The following is a 24,335-nucleotide window of genomic DNA, read 5'->3' on the forward strand; positions in this document are numbered from 1 at the left end:
GTGAAGAAGGGGGATCCCTGTGTCCCGGATCTCAGTGAAGAAGGGGGATCCCCGTGGATCTCAGTGAAGAAGGGGGATCCCTGTTTCCCGGATCTCAGTGAAGAAGGGGGATCCCCGTGGATCTCAGAGAAGAAGGGGATCCCTGAGTCCCCCCGGATCTCAGTGAGTGGGCGGGGTGTAGACGGATGACCAGCCTGTGACATGACAGTGCAGTAAACACAGCCGCGGAGTCCCCGCCCCTCCACGTGTTGCTCGGACGGAGCCGGCTGCTGGAGGAGATCGGTGTGTCGGTGAGGATGAGCGGACGGGGTCGGTGAAGGTTGTCGGGTAAATAATGGTCTATTGCGGCCCGGGTGTCCGGCAGTGGTGCGGAGCCCGGGGCTCCTCCTCTCTCTCACGCCCCCTAGTTGCGGCTCTTCCTGGGCTGGGCTGAAGCCTCCAAGGTCCCAGCTCTCCTGTTGCTTGCCGCTCAGGCGCTCCCGGACCAGAAGGAAGGGGTCCGCTATGGAGCCGGCGGACACGGCGGGCTCCTCTCTGCAGGCCCGGCTCTTCAGGAACCTCCAGCTGGGCCGGTCCAGGAAAGGTGGGAAGCCGGAGCGCCGCAGTGCGGGGACACCGTGCCCTTCACCCCCTCCTCACCGGAGGAAGGAGCCGGCCGAGGGGCCCGCTATGGAGGAGGTGGTGCCGGGAATTATCCGCTGGAGCGGGATCCGGAGGAGGAAGCAGGCGCTGGACCGGGTCTTCTCTTCATCCCAACCCAACCTGTGCTGCTCCGGGGCTGACTCGTTACCCTCCAGCGCCCCCTGTAGTAGCCCCGGCAGTATCGCCTCTACCCCGGACACTGGCTCTACTCTGCGCCGCCTGCGGGATCACCTTCTACCGTCCAACCGGAACAAGGACGGGGAGCCGGCCAGAGGACAACATCTGTCCCATCAGAAGAGCTCCTCCCTGCCCGGCAATGAGAGCATCGATCTCCTCCCCGCCCGGACCCAAGACACCGGCCAGCAGACGGTGAGTGATGGGGGAGGGGAGGGGGATCATCATCATCACTGCTCTCCTCCTCCACACATGGCACTGCAGGGGTTAACCCCGTTATAATATAGCAGATCGCAGATTCTTACATGTCCTGGCTGCTTTCTCTTTAAGCTTTCTTTCTTCTAGTTTCATTGGATGAGACCGATTTTTAAATTGTCCTGCAGATGTAGCAGTTAGACCGTTCATGGGAGCTCCAAATATGTCCCTCCATCTGTTGCAGAACTACAAATCCCACCATGCCTCTGCCTTTGGGAGCCCTGCTTGTAACTGTCAGTGGCTTGCAATGCCTCATGGGACTTGTAGTTCCACAACAAAATTGGAGGGCTACAAGTTATTAGAGGAATAAGACTAACTACCACCAATAGGAGTGCTTACAATGATCAGCTTGTGTTCATGTAAAAATCAGTTTTCAGTGAGTTTCTATGCTGAGCATTTCCTCCCTATCAGATCTGAGCAGTCCATGTGATTATAGAGTCACACACATGGGCTATACACAGTGGTAAATGACAGCCCACTCCCTCCTTCTGCCTTCATGCCCACTAATAAGCTAAACACAGTGGGGGTGGGATATTACATGTAGATTGATGGAGACTTCACCTCCTTCTTGTTCTAAGACACAGGCTGGAGGGGCATGACACCACCTGTGACTGGTAGAAATCTGCCTACACCATATTATTGCCAAAAAAGATAATAAACATTTGATTTAAAATATATTTGTTTGATTTAAAACAGTTTATTTGTTTTATTTATCTATATTCAGTATTCTATTTATTTTTTGAACATGTGACCAGCAGCAGAGGACTAGAAGCTCCTCCTGCTTATGTTTCCCTGCAGACAGGCTGGGAAAGATCTGGATCATGTGATGACTGTGTATCAATTAGGAAAAATGTACTTGGATTTATTTATTATTATTATAATAATAATGAGAGCTGCAAATGAATCATTAAGAATCGCTATTGCGTTTTTTTTTTTTTTTTTTTTCCCCTTTGCGATCTTGACAAATTATTTCCCAATTCTTTCTATGCTGAAGCCGACAGCCATCAAAAGAAAGGGAAAAAGAAAAAGGGCAGTCTGCCAAGAATCACAACATTCTTTAGCAGTGGAGTATAAACATTGTAACAATTTGTCCTTTAGATCAATGGAATACACTTTGGTGTGTAAATGAGGGAAGTTTAACCACTTAAAGCGGGGTTCCACCCTAAAGTGGAACTTCCGCTGATCGGAACCCTCCCCCCCTCCGGTGTCACATTTGGCACCTTTCAGGGGGGAGGGGGGTGCAGATACCTGTCAAATACAGGTATTTACACCCACTTCCGGGCATAGACTCCCATGGGAGACTACGCCATTTCCTGCCCTGCCACGCTGTCTGCTGGGACACACACGGGTCTCAGAGACAGCGCAGACAATTCCTATTGCGCTGCGCGACTCGCGCATGCGCGACTCGCGCATGCGCAGTAGGGAACCGGGAAGTGAAGCCGATTCGCTTCACTTCCTGATTCCCTCACCTAGAATGGTGGCGGCAGCAGCCGAGAGCCGAGCGATCGATCAGCCTCGGCTGCCGGCATCACTGGAACCTGGGACAGGTGAGTGTCCATTTATTAAAAGTCAGCAGCTGTAGTATTTATAGCTGCTGGCTTTTAATATTTTTTTTGTAGGTGGAATCCCTCTTTAAACACTAAACCTTTTTCTGACATTTGTTGGTTTCAAGTTAAAAAACTTTTTTTTTTTTTTTTTATTGCTAGAAAATTACTCAGAACCCCCAAACATTATATATTTTTTTTAGTAGAGACCCCAGAGAATAAAATGGTGGTTGTTACAATATTTTGTGTCGCACTGTATTTTCACAGCAGTCGTTAAAATGCATTTTTTTGGGGGAAAAAAATTACACTTAAATTAATAATAAAAAACACTAAGATCTTTCTTTCTTTCTTTCTTTCTTTCTTTCTTTCTTTCTTTCTTTTTTTCTTTTTTTCTTTCTTTTTTTCTTTCCTTCTTTCTTCTTCCTTTTTTTTATTTATAATTTTTTTTATAATGTGAAAGATTTTACATCACGAGAGAATCAAAATCTTTTTATCCTAAACAAAAAAAAATTCTGATTCTCATTTTGGCCAGAATCGTGCTGCTCTATATAATAATTGCAGTGCCATCACCCATATACAGAAATAAAAGGGGCAATGTAAACATTGTGTTTAGTATCACTTTAAACATTTGTTTGCTGATCGACATAAGGAGGATTCATGTTTAGGATGTTATGCTGGATTCAGTTGGATAGAATAAGTAAAGGTTAAAACCCCCTTTAAAAAAAAAAATTTCTATAGCCAAAAGGGGAGATTTTTCTTCATTTTCTACCCAAATGACAGGCAGTGAAAGGAAATCTCTCTAAAGTGAGGGTAAAATGTTGGATTTCCAATCACTTTAGTCACTAGGACACAGACAGGGTATATCGCCCCCGCAGAAACACAGGCTGCAATAAAAACCCCACAGATGTTCTAACCCTTTCCTACTCTATTCAGAAATTCATGTTAAATGGAGCCTATACTGAGGGAAAGTGGAGTCTGCCATAGCTGACCTCTATTCTAGGTGCCTGTCTGGCTGTATTGCTAATCCAATGGCTTTAATAGTTTTTGAGGTGCTGAGCTGGAACAGGTATGCCGATCAGTCCTTACTTCACTCTGACTCTGTAATCAGCGGCTTGTTCTGGGTCAGTGAGTCAGAAAATATTAAAGTCAGATCAGCTAGAGATGCAGTGCCTTGAGATAGAGCTGCACGATTCTGGGAAAAAGCAGAATGGCTATTTTTTTGCTTAGAATAAAGATTGCGATTCTCTCACGATTCCCGCAGCATAACATCATCTTTCACGTTATACAAAAAAATTGGGATAACTTTACTGTTTTTTTTTTTTTAATTCATAAGGCCCCTTTCACACTGAGGCAGTTTTCAGGCATTTTAGTGCTAAAAAAAAGGCACCTGAAAACTGCCTCTCATGCTTCCCCTTTAAGGCCTGAGTGCTTTCACACTGGGGAAGAAAAAAAATCCTGCAAGCAGCATCTTTGGGAAGGTGTAGGAGCCCTGTATACAGGGCTCCTACACCCACCCTGCCCATGGGAATGAATGTACAGCGCTTCCGAAGTCTTAACTCTTTCTTTGGCTGCTAGCTGGTGTTAAAAGCGGCCCCCGCTAGCGGCCGAAAAAGCGCTGCTAAAAGGACAGTAAAGCACCGCTAAAACTAGTGGTGCTTTACCGCTAACAGACCTGCCACCCCAGTCTGAAGGCAGCCTTAAATTGTATTTTTTTCCAAAAATTGCATTTGAAATACGGCTGCGCAAATACAGTAGGACATAAAATATTGCAACAACTACCATTTTATTCTCTAGGGTCTCTGCTAAAAATATATATATTTATAATGTTTGGGTGTTCTAAGTAATTTTCTAGCAAAATGATTTTAACTTGAAACCAACAAGTGTTAGAAAAACGGTTTAGTCTTTAAGTGGTTAAACTTCCCTCATTTACAGACCAAAGTTCATTCCGTTGATCTAAAGAACAAAACGTTACAATGTTTATAGTTAGTTTAGGCTGAGGAATGTTGTGAAACTTTGCAGACTGCCTGTTGTGTTTTTTTTTTTTTTGTTTTACAGCTGTCAGCTTGAGCAGCGAACTCTGCTTAGAATCGGGAAAATGCTTTGTTAAGAAGATTGTGTGTGGGAAAGAATCGCAATCTCGATTCCTAATGCTTAATCATGCAGCTTTCCAATTGTCAAGTGGAAGGAAAATGATAAATAGTTTTCAATTTATTTTTTTTGCAAATAAATATCCGAAAAGTGTGGCGTGCGTTTGTATTTATCTCCCTTTACTCTGATACCCCTAACTAAAATCTACTGGAACCCATTTCCTTCACAAGTCACTTGAATAGTAAATAGAGTCCACCTGTGTGTCATTTAATCTCTGTATAAATATGGCTGTTCTGTGAAGCCCCCAGAGGTTTGTTCGAGAACCTTAGTGAACAAACAGCACCATGAAGGCCAATGAGCACACCAGACAGGTCAGGGATAAAGTTGTGGAGAAGTTTAAAGCAGGGTTAGGATATAAAAAAAAATCCCAAGCTTTGAACATCTCACGGAGCACTGTTCAATCTATCACCTGAAAATGGAAAGAGTATGGCACAACTGCAAACCTACCAAGACATGGCCGTCCACCTAAACTGACAGGCGAGGCAAGGAGAGCATTAATCAGAGAAGCAAGGAAAAGGTAACTGGAGGAGCTGCAGAGATCCACAGCTCAGGTGAGAGGATCTGTCCACAGGACAACTATTAGTCATGTACTCCACAAATCTGGCCTTTATGGAAGAGTGGCAAGAAAGCCATTGTGTAATGAAAGTAATAAGAAGTCCCAATTGCAGTTTGCAAGGGACCATGTGGGGGACACAGCAAACATGGGAGAAGGTGCTGGTTAGAGGAGAACAAAATGTAACTTTTTGGTCTAAAAGCAAAACGCTATGCGTGGCGGATAATATACCCTGCACATCACCCTGAACACACCATCCCCACCTTGAAACATGGTGGTGGCATCTTGTTGTTGTGGGGATGCTTTTCTTCAGCAGGGACAGGGAAGCTGGTTAGAGTTGATGGGAATAAAGATGGAGCCAAATACAGGGCAATCTTAGAAGAGCCCCATACAAACACATTTGGATTTTCTGCTGATTTATTTTTTCCTTCAGATTTACCAAAACCATATAATATGAGGTCAAACCTTAGGAGTTGCAATGTGTATGCAATCAGGCAGGCGATGCACTACATGGTTTTGGTAAATCTGAAGACAAAAATCATCAGAAAATCTGATAGTGTGTATGGGGCTTTAGAGTCTGCAAAAGACTTGAGACTGGGGCGGAGGTTCACCTTCCAGCAGGACAATGACCCTAAACATACAGACAGAGCTACAATGGAATGGTTTAGATCAAAGCATATCCATGTGTTAAGAATGGTCCAGTCAAAGTCCAGACCTAAATCCAATTGAGAATCTGTGGCAAGACTTGTAAATTTTCCTGATTACTCTCCATCCAATCTGACAGAGCTTGAGCTATTTTGTATTGACTCGGGGGTGGGGGGTTGCTGAATACAAATGCACGCCACACTTTTCACATATTTATTTGTATAAAAAAATGAAAACCATTTATCATTTTCCTTTGACTTCACAATTATGTGCCACTTTGTGTTGGTCTATCACATAAAATCCCAATGAAATACATCTATGTTTTTGACTGTAACATGACAAAATGTGGAAGATTTCCAGGGGTATGAATACTTTACGGCGCTGTAGCTATTGCTTCCAATTGGAGGTCAGCAATGGAAGCCCACACATCAGTACAGGTTTCATTGGAAGGGAATGTCTCGTCTTTTCAGAAATATAAACGAGAGACACTCTGTATCATTTTATTGCTAAGTGAGGACATCTTTAACCCCTTGATGCCGGCTGTATGCAAATATATGTCCTCTCAGCACATGGTCCTTAGCGCCGATGGGCCACATATTTGCATGAATTGCTGCCTATAAACCTATGCTGGGCGTTCTTAGCACAGTTATCGCCGCCTAACCAAAAGCTCCGGATCACTCGTTGCAATCAGGAGTTTTCAGACCACATGACAATCACGGTAGTCAGGTGATCTTAAGCCCCGTCCACCTCCCAGCATCATAAACCTCTGATAGTCCTATGAGGCTGCAGGACCCTTGTCCCTCTGTCTGGACAGTGCCGATTGGCCCTGTGCTGATCACATGCATCCTCCCAAAAAAAAAAAGATTCTCTAGCAATACACAAAATGAGCATGTGTGTAGTGCTCCCACGGCTATGTTCTATCAGCAGATGGATTGGGGACAGTAAAAGAAGGGGAGGATCAGAGAAGACGGGATAAAACAGCCTTTTCACACAATCCAGAGGATTGACCCCTTGGGTTCCACAGGGAGTATAACAAGCATGCTTTACTGCATATACAGACTGATTTTACTGTGAGTTTACTAACATTTTAACTTTAGCACCTCTTCATTATCAAGCCATTTTCAGTTTTTTGGTGCTGTGATATTTTAACTGACAAATACGCAGTCATGCTACACTGTACTCAACTTTTTTTTAGAGGGGGGGGGGGGGTTGAATCGAGTGCAGAAAAATTACTCTGCTGGGTTTTTATTGCTGTCTGCCACCAGTTCACCCTCTCCGTTTGTCCTGTTTCCCATTACTGAAAGTGAAAGTAAAATAAAATCCTAAATTTTTTGTAGTCCACAGACAAATAATGGAAGATTTCCCCTCTAATGAGGACACTAGTTCTGATGACCTGGGAGGTCCCCAAGGGATTGCCTTAATTTGCAGGAATTTCCTCTCACTTCCTCTTTTGGCTATGGGACAGGAAGTGAAGGTAAATCTCCCCAATGGGACACAAATGGCAAAAAAGGGGGGGTTATGACTCGCCCTAACTCTATCCAAAATGAAAAAATGACGATTGCCCCCGGATTCTGTGCATGTGCAGATTTGCCACTGGGCTTTGGGTCCCAACATAACTCTGCACATGGCTAACCGCGCATGCATAAAAACAGAGCTAGTATGGAAGTCCCAACACTTGGCATGTTTAGAAACTCCCCCCGTGTATATTTCTGGCTAGACAAAGTCTTTCAGGACACTTGCGTATGCACCAGACTAACAATGAAGTTTCTCTTTAAAAAACACTGGGTTTGTTTTTTGTTTGTTTTGTTTTTTATTTGAAGGAACAAGACCAAAAATTTAAAAACAAAAAACAACACTTTTTTTTTATTATAAAGCATATCAAATAAAAATGCCAAGACAATTGAGAACCCTTGTTTAATAGTAGACACCCCAAGGTGGTCAAATTCTTGGTCATTTTTTTTTTTTAAATTAAGAGACATGACAGGGTTAAAACATGGAGCTGGGTATGGGGCACTAGATACATTAATGTACATGTACAGCTCATACACAGAAGGCAAAGGAGGTGAAGGGGTTACAGTGAAAGTGTTAAAAACGAGCCCACAATCATGGGATACTCTGATCTGAAACTAAGAATGAAGAAGTCATTCATTAGGGCAGGCTCCGCAGTGTAAACTCTACAATGTTCACATGTATCTTTCCTGTGCTCTAGTCCTCCCACCCCAGGCTGAAGCCCAATTTATGGGTGTTCCTATGTTCGAGCTACAGCACAGCACTAGGCACCACCCCATCCCCGCCCTCTATGTACATTCCTTTCGTTCAGAGCCCCAGGCCAGCCATCAGAAATTGTGGGGCCCCTTACACAGCTTTGGGCTTGACCACTAGCCATCCCACCAAGTCCTTTGGTGCCTCAGCCCCCCCACCACACCTGTACTCTCTCAGCCCCCTCACGTGTATATATGACACATGTACGCACCGACATGTGTGTGCACACACATGCACAGGAATGTGCGCACACATGCACACACACACACAAATGTACACATACAGACAAAGTACACAGCCACACACCCCCCTTCACTTGTACAACAACCCTTACTTGTCAGATAGTCTTCCTAGTCCTAGTTCTTGTTTGCACATGTGGCTGAGACGCAAATAGGAGAGTACTGTATCCAGTCCAGGATACAGTACAGGCAGCACACACGAGAAGTGTACATGTAGAAAGTTGCCAGAGGTGGCAGCAAAGAGCCCGATGTGAGCTCAATGACACCGGGGAGTGGCAGCTGCCAACTCACACACATACAGAAGCAGCCATGGAACTCCCCTGCACCTGCCTTCTCTCATCCCTGCCAGGTGGCTGGGTCCTTTGAGAAGCTCGGGCTTCTTACAAGTGTATGGGCTGTACCCCCTCTGATGGCAGTCCTGCAGAGCCCTGCCCATGCTGACTGTTTATCCACAATAGCTCCCAAAGCTAATCAAACTTTTTCTATCTGCCAGTACAGTGTATGTTTATTTGCAGGAGGCAGACAGGCCACACAGAACTGCAGAGCTAACTTCTCATTCACACTAGTAAAAGATTGATTAGCTCTGCAGGGCTGTGTGCACTATCTGCCAGTGCAGTGTGCATTTAATCGCAGGTGGCAGACAGATCATACAGCCCTGCAGAGCTGACAATAGTAAAATATTGATTAGCGCTGCAGGGTTGCGTGAGCTATCCACCAGTGCAGTGTATGTTCACACAGCCCCGCAAGGCTGACTTATAATTTACAACAGTAAATGATCAGTCAGCACTGCGGGACTGTGTGATCTGTCTGCCAGCTGATAGCCAATATCCACTGTGCTGTCAATAAGCCCTCATTTATCTGCTTGATAGAATTGTGGTTCTAAACCAGTGGGGGGGGGGGAAGGAAGCTATCTGACCATGCATCTCAGCAACCACAGGACTGATTAGAATATCTTTAAAGCAGTTCTTCTACATCTTCAGCCAATTTAAAATATCTGGATGGCAGATCAATAAGCTCTGTAAATCATTGTCATTGTGTATCATATTTCAATTTACTTGCCAGAGTTCTTGACGTAATCATTCTGCACGAAGGGAGGTGCCGAGAGTTTGCTTGTTTCCATGCATTGAATGCTTTGCCCATAAAGATGGATTTGTTATTGTTTTTTCCTGTCTTTATAAGATCGGCATATTCTTCCATACATTATACAAAACACTATAGTCCCTGTCACCAAAGGTGCTTACAATGTGTGCATACAAATGAACATATTGTACAGCTGGTTTAAATGGAAGCACCTTAACCTACTGACATATTAAATCACCTGGTGGGAATTGAACACAGAAAGCCAGCACTGCAGGACAATAATGCAAGTGCTCAAATCCATTGATTTGGCCTGACAATAAAGTGCAACTATTGAGAGACTTGACAACAAATGTTTTGGATTTCATTTTCATTGGATACAATAGATACATCAGAAACCTCTATAGGGTCAGATAGACAATAAGTAATTTATACACTGTTAAAGTAGTATTAAACCCCCCAGCATACATTTATGATATTGTAGCTTACCAATTCTTAGATGTGATGGCTGCATTTGTTTTCTTTTATAGGCTTTCTTTTTTTCACCTAGCGATCTAGCTAGTAAGTCTGTTATTTTCAAAAGAACAAGCTGTCCCGTAGATGTATAAGTTTACAGGGATGGGACAAACCTTTTAACACTGGCAGGGGTGCTTGCAATGATAAGCTTTTATTTAATGTGTGTATGTATGTGTGTGTGTGTATATGTATAATATATATTGTAAAACCTTTATCCCAAAAGAAAACAAATGTTTGCTGTTACTGCTTATAAAGTGAGAGTTGGAGTTTGGCTTCAATTTGTCGCGTTATCTAAATCTGCTAGTGGATCTAACACTGCCCCCCTCCCCCCCAACTGCTCAGAGATGTCTCTGTTGCTCCTGGGGGGGGGGGGGGGATCTCTAACACAGGAGGACTGTTATTGGCCAGATCACCAAGTATTACAGAGGGGGGAAAGTCTAGAAAAAGAAGACTAATGCAGTCACCACATTGTAGGCTGACATATACTACATTTTTGGTTTTGGGTTTAATATTGCTTTAAGGATCTTAATGTGTTGCATTACAATATAGCATTTGTCATAAAAAGAGACATTACTTTTCTGTGTTTGTGATATTGTGAGGAAGCATTTTTGCTATTTCAGTTAGATGTTTATACTGTTTGGCTGGTAAATTTAAAATTTTAGGTGATATTTGACCATTTTTCTGTTGTCTTGCAAAAAGCACTCAACCAATCACTTTAGGCTTTGAACCCGTGTGATCTTCCAAATGTACAATGGCAAGTTTAATGTGATCATGTATAACTGTGCTCTATTACACAACACGCAGTCACACACTTTTTTTTAAAAAAATTTTTTTATTTTTTTTATCTGAACTGCAGAAAGTTTGGAAAGTTCTATCTGCACTGATCTTAAAGATCAAACTTATTGCTTTATTATACTTTGTGATTTAACATACATGTTTTAGGGTACAAGTTTTATAGGGTGTATTTTTAAACAATTTGCATAGCAATTCACCCAGTAAATGCATGTACGTTCCTTCTGTTTCAAAGGGGCAAAAAATAAAAGGCTATTTCCCATGCTGGATAATGTTTTTTTTTTCATAATATTGCATTTGCCAATTAAAACATAATAAGACTTGCCTATGATACTTAGTGCCATCTAGTGGCCAAGTGTGTGTGTGTGTTTTCATTGTTTTTTTTTTTTTGTTTTTTAACCATTCATTCAGTGCAAGAAATGGCCTAATAAAATTAATATTATTTATTTATTTTTGCTATGTAATTTGCACAAAACAGTGTTGGAAAAAATATTGTTGGGCAATTTTGCAGATGTTTTCAAATGTCATAGGAATTTTTTTATTTTTTTAGCTTGTTCACACCAAAATGCAGTGCAGGAAGCCCATGTTTTTGCACCACATTAAAGATGCACTGCGTGTGCGATCTGCTGAGGCTGTCAATATAATCTTACTGACACTCCAAATGCAGATTGCAAACGCTGCATTTGCCTGTATCCAATCTCATGGTACTGCAGTTCCATGAGATCTGGTGCAGTGAGTTAAAGGAAAACTGTACTACTTTTAGAACACCTTTTTAAAGAAGAGTTTATGTTACATCTTTCCAGACTCTGGTAGGTTATAATATCATGTAAAAAGTAGTTTGGAGCTTTTTTACATGATAGGTAGATTTTTTTTACATGGTAGGGGGCCGCCTGAGTGATGCATTAAAAAAAAAAATTATTAATCCGATGCCCAAGGCTGTCAACTTCCACATCCCATCGGCTGCGTCTGCATCATTCAGTGGAAGATTATCTAGGGGCAAAAACAGACTGCTTCTGCATCATTCAGTGGAAGATTATCTAGGGGCGAAAATGGACATGGAGAGCTTTCCAGTAGACGATCCACTGGGTTACTGGGTCATGAGACTAGACCAGTGGCCAGAACGTACCCAGTATGCAATTGAGCTGCTGGGCTGCCCTTCATCCAGCATGTTTTCCGAGCGGGCATTCAGTGCTGCTGAAGGTTTGTGACAGATAAAAGCACGTGTCTGTCCACAGACTCTGTTGACTGGCTGACATTTGTCAAAATGAATCAGTCCTGAATTGGCAGTAGCTATCAAGCCCCTGATGCAGATGTCGCTGTTTTAATCAAAGATGTTTATATATTTTTTTCTTTATGGTGATGGCTCCAGGCCAGCATGGAATGTGTCATTTTGTACTATGGTTCCTACATTGTGTATTGCCTCTGCTCCTTAGCTCATTGAAAACTGGAGTGCAGGGGCTATAAGCAATTTAGGCAGAGAGGGCCTGAGCAGTAGAGATGATGGGCAGGCATACTGTGAGAAGCAGCAAAGCCAAGCTGCCATTGGGTACAATGCTGGTTTAGGAAGTTTATATTAGAAAAATAAAAATTCAACTGCATGCTGACAATAGTAATACATTTTTGGGAATAAAATTGAGCCTTTAAGCTTCTGAAGAAGTGGAATGTTTTGACTCCAAGAAAAAAAATATTGTGCTATATGATCAGTCACAACCACTGTAAAAAATTGATTTTTATATCAGAATAACCTAGAGTTTGGTAATCTATATACAGTAAAGATTATAGTGTATTCCTGTGCTACTAAAATTGTAAACCAAGTGAATAAATTAAATAAATCACTAACAATGGTTGCAGCAAACTGCCACCAGGGGTGCAAATTCAACCCTGAAAATTATAAAAAAAAAAAATTTTCACTGAGTTTTCACAGGATTTTTTGTGGACTGCTTTACATATGTCACATATGATTGCACGTTGTGAATGTGTTTACGTTTGTTTGATCACTTTGCACTTTATATTTATTGCACATTGATTTGCACGGTTTAAACTCTGATCAAGAACTATGCTGTTTGCAGATTTGAGGATTTCTTAGCACTTTATATTTATCTGCACAGTTACACTCTGAACCGAGAGATGTATTGTTTGATTTAAGGAATTTTTAATGGCACTTGTATAATTTTAGATTACTTCACAAATTTTTTAATTTATTTATTAACTGGTATATTTAAGTGATTCACTAAATTAGGTTATTTTAATTTTATTTATTGGAGCGTAACACCATATTTTGAGTTTTTATGGAATCTATATACGGTACTCAGTTAAGTGGGTGATGGAGTCAGAAATACATTTGGGGTAGTTTTTAAATTGTATTGCTTTTGCATCTAAATTTTAAAAGAACTGTTTTATGTCTCTGATTTTTTTAATTGCTTTCATATAGATTCTGTACTAATAAAGTTTTATTGTTCTTAAAAATTTTTAATTTTGTGGTGCCTCAAAAGTCCTGCCTCTGAAAATATATTTGTTTATGGACATATGAATAGTAGGGATGTGGCACAGTACTGAGAGACAAATTATTTAATGACTGCTACAAAGTTACAATGTTGCAGTCTGATCACTGGGAAAAAAGAATAAGAGCCGGTTCACACAGCGGGCGATGCGAGGCGACACGACTCGCCTCGCCTCGCTCTCGCAAGTCGCCCCCGTTCTGTACAATGGAACCGTTCTGAGAGGAGCGACTCGAGTCGCTCCGACTCAGAAAAAAGGTTCCGGTACTACTTTTGGGCGACCTCGGGGCGACTTGCATTGACTTCTATACAGAAGTCATCTGCAAGTCGCCGCCGAGGCCGCTGCAGGTCGCGGCGAGGCAAGTCGGAGTCGCCTCGCCTCGCCTGCAGTGTGAACCGGCCCTTAGGATATTCTTTCTCCTGCCTGCAACAGATTGATGGCATCAAACTGCAGCTCAGAGACTGCTTTTTAATGATAAAAGGTAAAGTGTTTGTGAAAACCAATTCTGCTATTGTGTATTGTTGCATGTCTGCAATTTATTCCTGCAAACTTGTAATATTAGTAAGTAGCCCACATCCAGCCTGCTACAGTGTTTTATTGGGCTTGCAGCTAGGTTCAGTAGCATATTCTCCAACTCAGCGCACAGGCTGGTGATTCAGATCAGATGGTCTCTACTAGTTCTATGTGCCCACCCCATCCAGACCCAATCCTCCTCCTGGCTCTAAATCCTATTTACAGTTGTAAGGGGTACTCTGATGGGACACCAATGTAAAAGGGGGATACGTATGGGGAGACTGGTGAAAAAGGGGTCTCTGTTGTAAGGGGTGGATTCTGATGGAGACCCTGATGTAAGAGGGGACTCTGATGGGGACATTGATGTAAGGTGAGACTTTAAAGAGGAAGTAAACCCTTCCAAACAACTTGGACCTATAGGTAAGCCTAGATTAAGGCTTACCTGTAGGTCCAAGCAATATCTCCTAAACCTATATGGTTTAGGAGATATTTGCCCGAAAATGGGCACCGCTGTCTACGGCGCATGCGCCGTAGACAGCGGCGCGCAGGCGCACTAAATGCGGCAAATCCAAGAATGGATTTGCCTAATTTGTCGACTCCCGTGCGCATGCGCGGGAGTGACGTCATCGCGGCTTCGCCGTATGACAGCGGCGGAGCTGCGAGACGCGACTCCCGTGCGCATGCGCGGGAGTGACGTCATCGCGGTTGCGCCGCTGTGATTCGTCGGAGCTGCGAGACGCCACAAGCAACATGGATGCGGCGGACTACAGGGGACAGCGGCGACTTCGCTGGCTCCTGTGTCAGGTAAGTGACACATAATGAGCTACTATGCGATGCATAGTAGTCCATTATGCTTTACCTTTGCAGGGAAAAAAAGAGGAAGTAAACCCATCAGGGTTTACTTCCTCTTTAAAGTAAGGTGGACTCTGATGGGGACCATGATAAAAGGGGGAGCTCTGATGTGATTGGGGGTTATTGGTGCAAATGTATTTCTTGGAGCGCGTTGATTCATTAATTTAAGTTTTATTCATTCTTTTATAAAACTGATTGGGACACACAAATATTTGTAAAATGTACACTGTGAACCTCATATTGATATATCTTTAGAGACCTCTGATTTTAAAGAATATGTAAACCCAACAATACATATGCCTGCTGTAGCATGTAAGTGTAGGGAAAAGTATCCTGTTCTCTTTTCTTGCTTCCTTTGAGTCTCTGGTGGTCCTGCCCTCTACTTTCCTAATTAAAACTGACCACACTAAACAGAACAGAAAGTTCTGTTTCGTGTGCTTAGAACTCAGTCTGCTGTCCTTCAATGATCATAATTGTCCGCCCCCGATAGCCTTCCGCTGGGAAGATCAGTGTTATGCTGCTTCTCCTCCCCCCAGCTCTTATGCAGCTGAGAACATAGGGAATGTGGTTACTTATAAAAAAGGGAAATAAAGGTGTTTTTTCCTTATTCTATACACAATTAATTTGCCTTTAATTTCTATTTTAGGCCCCTTTCACACATGCGGATGGTATGTCCGTATTTCATCCATCCGTTTGCGGATGAAATACGGGCATACATTCATCCCTATGGGATAGCGGGTGTCTGCGGATGAGCATCCGCAAACACCCGCTATTGTCCGCCTCCGCAACTGTCCGATTCTGCAGACGGAGGAAAATCCTATTTTTCTGTCCGTCTGCAGAGCGGATCGGATGAACACGGACAGACGGTCCGTGCTCATCCGATCCCCATAGAGGAGAGCGGAGAGCTGACAGGGCGGTCCCTGCACAGTGTGCGGAGACCGCCCTGTCCGCAGCCGGCTCAGCGGGGACAACGGAGCGATCCCAGCTGAGCGAGCGGATCATCACGGGGCGGATCATTACTGATCCGCCCCGTGTGAAAGAGGCCTTATACTGAATGGGTTGTCTACAATCACTGCATGGAATGTATGCCAAAGGGCAGAATCAGGGTCCACACCAGCAGATCCCCCTTTAGCAAATATATGTTTGAAGAAATTTCTATGCTCCTTCTTCCTTTTTATTTTTTTACTAGCACTGGAACTGCATTTCCTCTAGAAAAGATATTTTAACACTTCAGTCTGAATCTTTAGAGCATACAATTCTTCATTAAAAGCAGGAAATGAAACATATCTTTTATCACCATTATTATCCTGAAAACTGTCTGCTCTGATGGTCCAAGTGCGTGGGCAGGGCTTAGCCCAGAATTAGGGAAGTCAAGTCCCAAGGAACAAAGTGAAACAGAATCAGAGAGGGTCACATAGGGCTTGAGGCTAAAAAAGATAGTAGCAACGTTTTTAAAAATTCACATACCATTTAAACATAGACCAAATTTAAAATCCCGCTCCAGACAAAACTAGAGTCTCTGGTTTTTACAGTTTTTTTTTTTCCTTATTGGGAAGATTTCCATTTGTTTCTGGTTAGTACAGCAGGTGATAGGGATTCACTCCAGCTGGGACAGAGAAAAATAAAAGAGCATTTTTAGAAGAGTGGGAAAAGGAACTTCCACAAATAGAACATTTAGAGTAGAGAGAGAATTCTGCCACATCTAATGTCCCATACAAAATAGTGATCCAGGAAGCCAACCAAAAAATCATTCAACCTTTAGATAACGCCCATTTGAGCATACTATCCCAGGATCTAGGTGAACCGAGTAAGATGATAAAAGTATGGCCAGCGATGTAAAGCCAGGAAATAGGTGGAGGGTAAAGAACAAAAAGAGATGGAGGGAAGAGGTTGGGGAAGGGGCCTCTAATTAGCCTAAACTAAAGGATGGTAGAGCATAGGTAATCCAAGGTTCCCACATCTTCAAGAATTTCGAGTAAGGGTCATTTAAAATGCTTGTCATTTTTTTTCCTGTAACATAAACAGTCATACGATCTCTTCTGGAAAAGAGACAGAGGGCTTCCTCCACGCCTTGACTATGGTCTGCTTAGCCGCCACAAAAAGACAGGTTGCTAGTTTTTGATTTGTGTTGGAAAAGGCCAGGCATTGGAAAATGTAGCAAAGCCATCTGAGCATCCTTACAGATCGTCAGATGAAACAAATTGTGGAATAAGCCGAAAATCCATGACCAAGACCACCAGATTTGTAGAATCTCTTTGCGCTCTCCACACTCAAAGCACCTGTCACTGTATGCAGGATTTGCGTGGACTATGCAGGCAGGGACCCAATAACATCTTAAGAGAACCTTATATGCAGACTCAAGGATGGGATGTTTAAAAGAGCATTTGGCTATTATTAACCAGGCTTTGTTTGAGTCCTCTATATCAATAGAGGTCGCAAGATCTCGTTCCCAAAGATGTACATAGGAGATGGTTGACATGGATTTGCGGTTGTTTATTGAGGTGTAGATATCCAAGATGAGTCCGAAAAGGGAAGACCGAAGTATGGGAAAAGGAACTTCTAACAACATTTTTACTGCTCTCTTGCTAGCTGCCCCGGTGATAACCACAATTTAAAGAGGAAATAAACCCTGATGGGTTTGCTTCCTCTTTGTCTCCCTGCAAAGGTAAAGCATAATGGGCTACTATGCATCACATAGTAGTCCATTATGTGTCACTTACCTGACACAGGAGCCAGTGATGTCACCACTGTCCCCTGTAGCACGAAGCGTCAATCTTCTTCCGGGTATCGCTGCTCCGGTGCTGTGAGTGGCCGGAGCAGCGATGACGTCACTCCAGCGCATGCGTACGGGAGCCACCACTAACGGCATATCGCCGTTAGCAGTAGCATGCTCAGTGCGCCTGCGTGCCGCTGTCTACGGCACATGCGCCATAGACAGCGGTGCCTGTCTTTTTGCAAATATCTCCTAAACCGTATAGGTTTAGGAGATACTTCGTGGACCTACAGGTAAGCCTTAATCTAGGCTTACCTGTAGGTCAAAGTGGTCTGTAAGGGTTTACAACCACTTTAATTTCTTGCATAGTTGTCACAGGGACACAAAATATGAAAAGATATCTTCTTTGAGATCATGGAAAGAAGCAAAAACCTGACAGAACATTTAATTATTTCCTAAAATTAATGCTGGCTGTATTAAAGCTTTTTTGCCCCAGAGATGAGAAGATGGGCATCATTCAGCATGAGTGAGTATTTAATAAAAAATTGTTGGATACATTTCTAGGTGCATTTTCCCATATCTATTTAACACATTAACACGCATGGTACTATATCTACATATTAAGCCAGCCATGGGTTCTCTCACTTGGATAAGTAAAATTAAGAATGAAATGAAGCTTAACGGAGCATTATTTTAGGAAAAGCCAAACAGCTGAAATGATTGAAGAAAATGACCTTACTATGGAAGAAGGTTGGCATCAAGCAAAGAGCAGTGTATCAATTGGTGCCAGGTTCTCGGTTCAGGAGAGCTATCTTTTTGTTGTTGATACTTCAAGCGCCAGCAAGGTGAATGTAGGTAGGAGTAATTTAGGCCCCTGTTTATCGTGAGCGCTCCACATTGCGACCTTTATTTTATGTTTAATTCATAAAAATCAGGGCACAGTGTAGAGGCTCTGCTATCCCATGAAGTTTTGTTCTTAATGCTCCAGAGCCACTCCATAATTAACCACTTCAGCCCCGGAAGGTTTTGCCCCCTTAATGAACAGGCCATTTTTTGCAATACTGCATTGCGCTACTTTAACCGACAATTGCGTGGTTGTGCGACACTGTACCCAAATAAAATGTATTTCCTTTTTTTCTCACAAATAGAGATTTCCTTTGGTATTTGATCACCTCTGCGTTTTTTTTTATTTTTTGCGTTATAAAAAAAAAAGAAAATTTTGAAAAAACAAACAAACAATTTTTTACTTTCTGCTATAAAACACACCCAATAAAAAAAAAAAAAGTCTTCATCAATTTTAGGCCAATATGTATTCTGCTACATACTTTTAGTAAAAAAAAAATCCCAATAAGCGTATATTGTTTGTAGACATGATAACTTTTGCGCAAACCAAACTATGGGTTATTTTTATGGCATTTTTATTTTATTTTTACTAGTAATGGTGGCGATCAATGATTTTTTGCAGGACTGATATTGCAGCGGACAAAATCGAACACCTTACTGACAATTTTGACACTTTTTTTGGGGGGGGGGGGGGCGGGGGACCAGTGATACTAATACAGTGATCAGTGCTCAAAATATGCACTGTTACTGTACTGTATGTCAAAGTCTCGCTAAATATTGCTGATCACTCATTACAAGTAAAAAATAAATACATGAAAATGCCATAAATATATCCCGTTTTTGGTTTGCACAAAAGTTATAGCGTCTACAAATCAAGTTACCCTTATTGGGAGTTTTTTTTTACCAAAAATATGTAGCAGAATACATATTGGCCTTCATTGAGAGAGAAATTTCGATTATTTTTTTTTTTTTTTATTGGATATGTTTTTTTGTTTATAGCGCAAAAAATAAATGCAGAGGTGATCAAATACCACCAAAGCTCTATTTGTGGAAAAAAGAGGACGTCAATTTTGTTTGGGTACAGTGTCGCACTCCCACGCAATTTTCAGTTAAAGCGATGCAGTGCTGTATCGCAAAAAAAATGGGCCTGTTCATTAAGGGGGTAAAACCTTCTGTTGCTTTATGATGTAGTCCTTAGTGTTGGGCGGAAAGGGAGGTTAGGGTAGTGTGGGCATTCATTTTGAGCTTAGGGTTTAGGGAGTTAAAGTGGAGTTTACTAAACCCTCCTATTCTTTACAGGCAAGGAAGCTGTCAGCTTAGACTCGGTTCAATCTGTAGTTATCATGGTGCTACATCAGCCATTTGATAGGTTGGTTGACAGAAAAAGCAACTGTGACAGTTCCATTCATGACTTGCCATAAATGTAACTGTTTTTTGTGTTACAGTTAAATTGATGAGTTTAGTTCCACTTTAAAATGGAACTAAAGGGAGGAATACTCTCCTTTGCAGATTGACTGCATGAAGTATTGGTGGATCGGTCGCAGGAAGCAAATGTTAATCAAAAGAGGAATCAACTTATTGATCGATCGCAGGAAGGATCGGTCCATCGGTCGCTGGAAGGATTGGTCGTAGTAAGGATTGATCGAAGGAAGGATCAAAGTAAGGAAGGACCGTTGATTGATCAATGGAAGGATTGGTCCGTCAGTCGCAGGAAGGATCAGTCGGTTGATTGCAGGAAGGATTGGTTGTTCATTCCTCATAAAAGCAATAAAGTTAGAGAGTGTAAAAAAAAGTTTTGAATAAAAGAAATAATAAAAATTTATAATTGTTATTATTATTTTTTTTTAAAGCACCCCCTCCCCCAGTGCTTACATGTAAACGTAAATGCATATGTAACTCACGCACGCATATGTAAACGACACCTCCCCACGCATGTGAGGTATTGCTGTAAACGTCTAATAAAATAATTTAGCACCATACCTCCTCAAAACTGGTAACGTGTAAAGGCTTTTAAAGCATCACTAATAGAGGTATGGTAGTTTGATGCTGTTCCACGGGTGTATGCAATTATAAAGCGTGCCATGTTTGTTATCTGTTTACCCATCGTAACACAATATTTTATATTTCAGCACAAATTGGGTATTATAAAGTGTTTGTGTGCAAAAACATTAAAGTGTATTTTTTCCAAACAAATTGCATTTGAAAACTGCTGCGGAAATACCAAATAACAAAACTTAAAAACGTAAAAAAAAAATTCTAGGACCTCTACTGCAAAAAATATATATACAATGTTTGGGGCTTTTAGGTAATTTTCTGGAAAGAAAGAAAAAAAAATAATTTGATATATATATAGCTATATCTATATCTATCTCTCTATATATCTTTTTTACATGTAGTAGAGGAATGTCAGAATTGGCCGCGATCGATGGAACAATCCTTTCTTCATTATTCGTGTGCTAGTAATTTTTTGCAATGTTATTTATCCTTTTCCATATAGTACAGTATAGTATAGTATAATACCTGGTTATTCCTGTCAGTAAACAGACTTCCCATCAACCTGAAATTGATCCTCTCCCTGCCCCTCCCCTCCTGAAATACAACCAGCAGAGGAATGTAAGCTCCTCCCACCTGAGTCTCTCTGCTTGGGAGAAAGACCTGAGAAAACCATGGGACTGCGCAGAAGCACTGCTGGGAAAAGGTATTTAGAGATTATATTACTGAAAAGCAAACGCACTTCTAGCTATAGAGGAGCATGTGGCTCACTTCATGTGACAGCATGTATGCTTGCTGATTGGCTCAGTGCTGTCAGTTGGGGCATGGAGAGTCCTCATCCTGTGTAAGCTCTGAATGGAGAGACTTGGAGATTACTCGGGACTGCCTTTATTCACTCTTTGTAGCTGAAAAAAGTAACTGGGGAACAAAGATGAGCAGCATTGGAGGAGACGTTAAAGGAGAAGTATGGCCAAAACTCTGTTGGTAATACTTTTCATGTGGGTCACAGGAGATCACTTACTTGTGCACTCCTGTGATCCAGATTCAGCCAACAGCAGGCTAAAGTCTGTTGTTGGCTGACATCCCAGGACTGCTCTAGGCTCTGCAGGGATCTTGACAATGTCAGGATCTGCCCAGATTCTTGACTGGCAGCTCGCTCAGCACACCACTGGGAGCCTGAGCCAGCTGCTTACGCCCTCTCCCCAGCCCAGTGCTACAGTGAGTGCTGGAGGGTCAGAGCAGAGTGCTAGTGATTGCCACTCTGTGCTGAAAGCAGATCTAAATTCTGAGCAATCAGCTGTCTTTGATCGATCAGTTCTTAATGTAGAATCGGCAGAAAGCAGCTACGTAGTTATGATTGATTTTTTTTCTTACATTCCCAAACTTCCCTTTAAGTGTTGGTTCACACGTCTACGCTCTGTGAGATCGCATGTGATTCGCACTGCACTGCAAATCGCATGCGATGTCCGTGCGATGCGATTTAAGCCATACAGTAGGTATGGCTGATATCACCTTTCGGACCAGACTCACACAGGACCCTTCTTTCAATCCACACCAGAATCTGATTGCATGGGTGTTCAAATCCATATGACCCGATTCATGTCCGAACTGACAGTTCAATTGATTTCAATGGCAGGGGCGGTGGAGGAGCGGTATATACAGCGCTCCCGCAACACCTGACAGATGCTGCTTGCAGAACTTTTTCTAATGTCCTGCAAGCGCACCACTCCAGTGTGAAAGCACTCAGGCTCTCACACTGGGGCTTCAGGGGAGGCATTTTACAGGCGCTATGTTTAGCCCTTTAGTGCCTGGAAAACGCCTCCAGTGTCAAAGCAGTCTTAGTGCTATATAAATCCTGTATAATAATAAAGGAAAATGAATGCAGCTACCACATCTAATGATTGGCAAGCTGTACTATATTACACCCTTGGTACCTCTTTAATCTGAAGGCCATTGAGCCGGGAGGTCCTTTGGTTTTATCAAGGGACCCTGACATTTATTATTATGCTCATGCAAAAATTAGTCCTGTCTTTGCAGCATATCACGGAGTTTCAAATCTGCTGAAATACTTTTATTATATTTTTGATGGATGAAAACAACTTTATTATAAGGCACATTTTTTCCAGGTTCTGATATAAGTTACTTGGTATTACTGGCAGAGAACTCAAAATATAACCCTTGTCTACAATGATTAGTTTTCTCTGAATAAAATTAAACCAAGAAACGCTTGCTAAACCTTCCATGAAGAATAGAACGACATTTATGTGTTCCATAATGTATCACCTAGACTGGCTTAGTCATTTATAAGTGGATTCACAAGAAAAAACATGTCATTAAAACTTTAAGTTATGATTTATTTGTTTACCTTGCAAAAGAAATGTAAGCTTATAGTACATCTCAAAGAAAAAATACATTTTTGATTGTAGATAACTATAAAAAAAACTTAGAACCCTTGGGTTTGTTTGCTGTCTTTGGTTCCATTCAGCATTGCTATTAGCACAGACAGGGGGAACTAGAATCTCTGGAACCTTTTTATTGCTGTCTGTGTCCCTATTGGTGACTTCCCCTTGTGTCTTGCCACAGTAACAACATTGTCACCAGGGCAGGAAGTAAATAGAAAAACTTCCCAATAGCACACAGAAAGCAAAAAGCAAAAGGAATTCTGAGTGCCCCTTCACATGAATAATATGATCAGGTTAGCCCGTCAGTTTTTCAGGTGGACCTGATCAGAAGATAAATGCATTCTTATGGACAGACGGGTGTAAAGACTTGTAAACAAAGTACCAAAAACAAACAAACAAAACAAAAAAGGACTGTGTCCTCTTCCATTTGGGTAGACAGAACGGAGGCAGCCACATAGCACAGTCCTGTCTGGAAGGGCAGAAGTAGGGTTGTCCCGATACCACTTTTTTAAGACAGAGTACAAGTACTGATACTTTTTTTTTTTTTTTTCAAGTGCTCGCCTATACCGATTAGCAATACTTTTTTTTTTTATGTCATGTGACATTTTTCAAAGCATAATACAGACTAATGATATCTTCTTTAGAATTATGAAGAACTGTAACTCAAGACATTATAAAAGAATAAAACTGTTTTATTTGCTTGTCATGGCCACTGATAGGTGGCACTGATGAGGCGGCACTGAAAGGCACTAATATGGAGCACTGATAGGTGGCACTGACTGATGACGGGTACTGATAGGTGGCACTTATGGGCACTGATAGGCAGGCATTGATATGCTGCAATGCCCATCTTAGTACACCTTGCACTCAGCTGCAGTAAGCAGCAGCGGACATCTTTTTACACCCAGCCCAAACTATATGGGCTGGGTGTAACAAGATGTCCGCTGATGGCTTACTGTGGCCGAGTGCAGGGTGTACCAAGATGGGCATCGGTATGTTCAACCTATGACGGAGACACGGAACGTCTCTATCGGTATCGAGACAACTTGATTGACATGACTTGATTTTTTACTGCTGGATTAAAGTGGTATTAAACCCCAAACAACATCGCACGACCACGCTATTGTCTGTTAAATCGACGCAGTTCCGTATCGCAAAAAATGGCCTGGTCAGGAAGTGGGTAAATCCATCCAGTGCTAAAGTGGTTAACAGAGTGGACAACCAAGCTTGATTTGGCTGCTTAGCATGTACTTGTACCGAGCACCCAATTTCTTCCATTTGCAAGGGTAACCTGAAGAAATTGTGTTTGTTTTTTTTTTCAATGAGGCCAGCATCTCATTTACTCACTCAGCAGATGCGCTTCTGCTGAGCGCTTTCCTAACTAGCACCCAATTGGTGCTTGTCACACTGTAAGGTCTCTCCCCTCCCTGCTAGTCCCTGGGTGTGGTGCTGGAGACAGGCAGGGAGATGAGTAGGAGATAAACAAAGCAATGTTAAAAACATTTAAAAGTTTAAGTCACTTTATAGCCCCTTTCATTTTTAAAAGCCCCAGACATTCCTAAAAGCACCTCTGCCTAATAAAAAACATCAACCCTTCACTTTTTTATTTAAATACAGTTTTGGTTAAAATATATATTATTTTTTATTTTTATTTTTTTTATCAGGACAAGCAGA

At 42.1% G+C, this 24,335-nt stretch overlaps 1 protein-coding gene across 3 annotated transcripts in view; it reads left to right on the plus strand.

Annotated features, from left to right (window-relative positions):
• The first annotated feature begins 245 nt into the window (after positions 1–245).
• Positions 246–24,335, plus strand: part of MCTP1 (multiple C2 and transmembrane domain containing 1) — a 1,143,431-nt gene continuing 1,119,341 nt past the window's right edge. For all 3 annotated transcript variants that reach the window (XM_077462382.1, XM_077462384.1, XM_077462383.1), the window contains exon 1: positions 246–1,011. In XM_077462382.1, the coding sequence (XP_077318508.1) occupies positions 505–1,011 (507 nt within the window). In that variant the 5' untranslated portion in view covers positions 246–504. The remainder of the gene's footprint in view (positions 1,012–24,335) is intronic.

This window comes from Lithobates pipiens, unplaced genomic scaffold (genome assembly GCF_037356315.1).
Source record: "Lithobates pipiens isolate NorthernLeopardFrog02 unplaced genomic scaffold, aLitPip1_a1.2 Scaffold_3, whole genome shotgun sequence".
Lineage (NCBI taxonomy): Eukaryota > Metazoa > Chordata > Amphibia > Anura > Ranidae > Lithobates > Lithobates pipiens.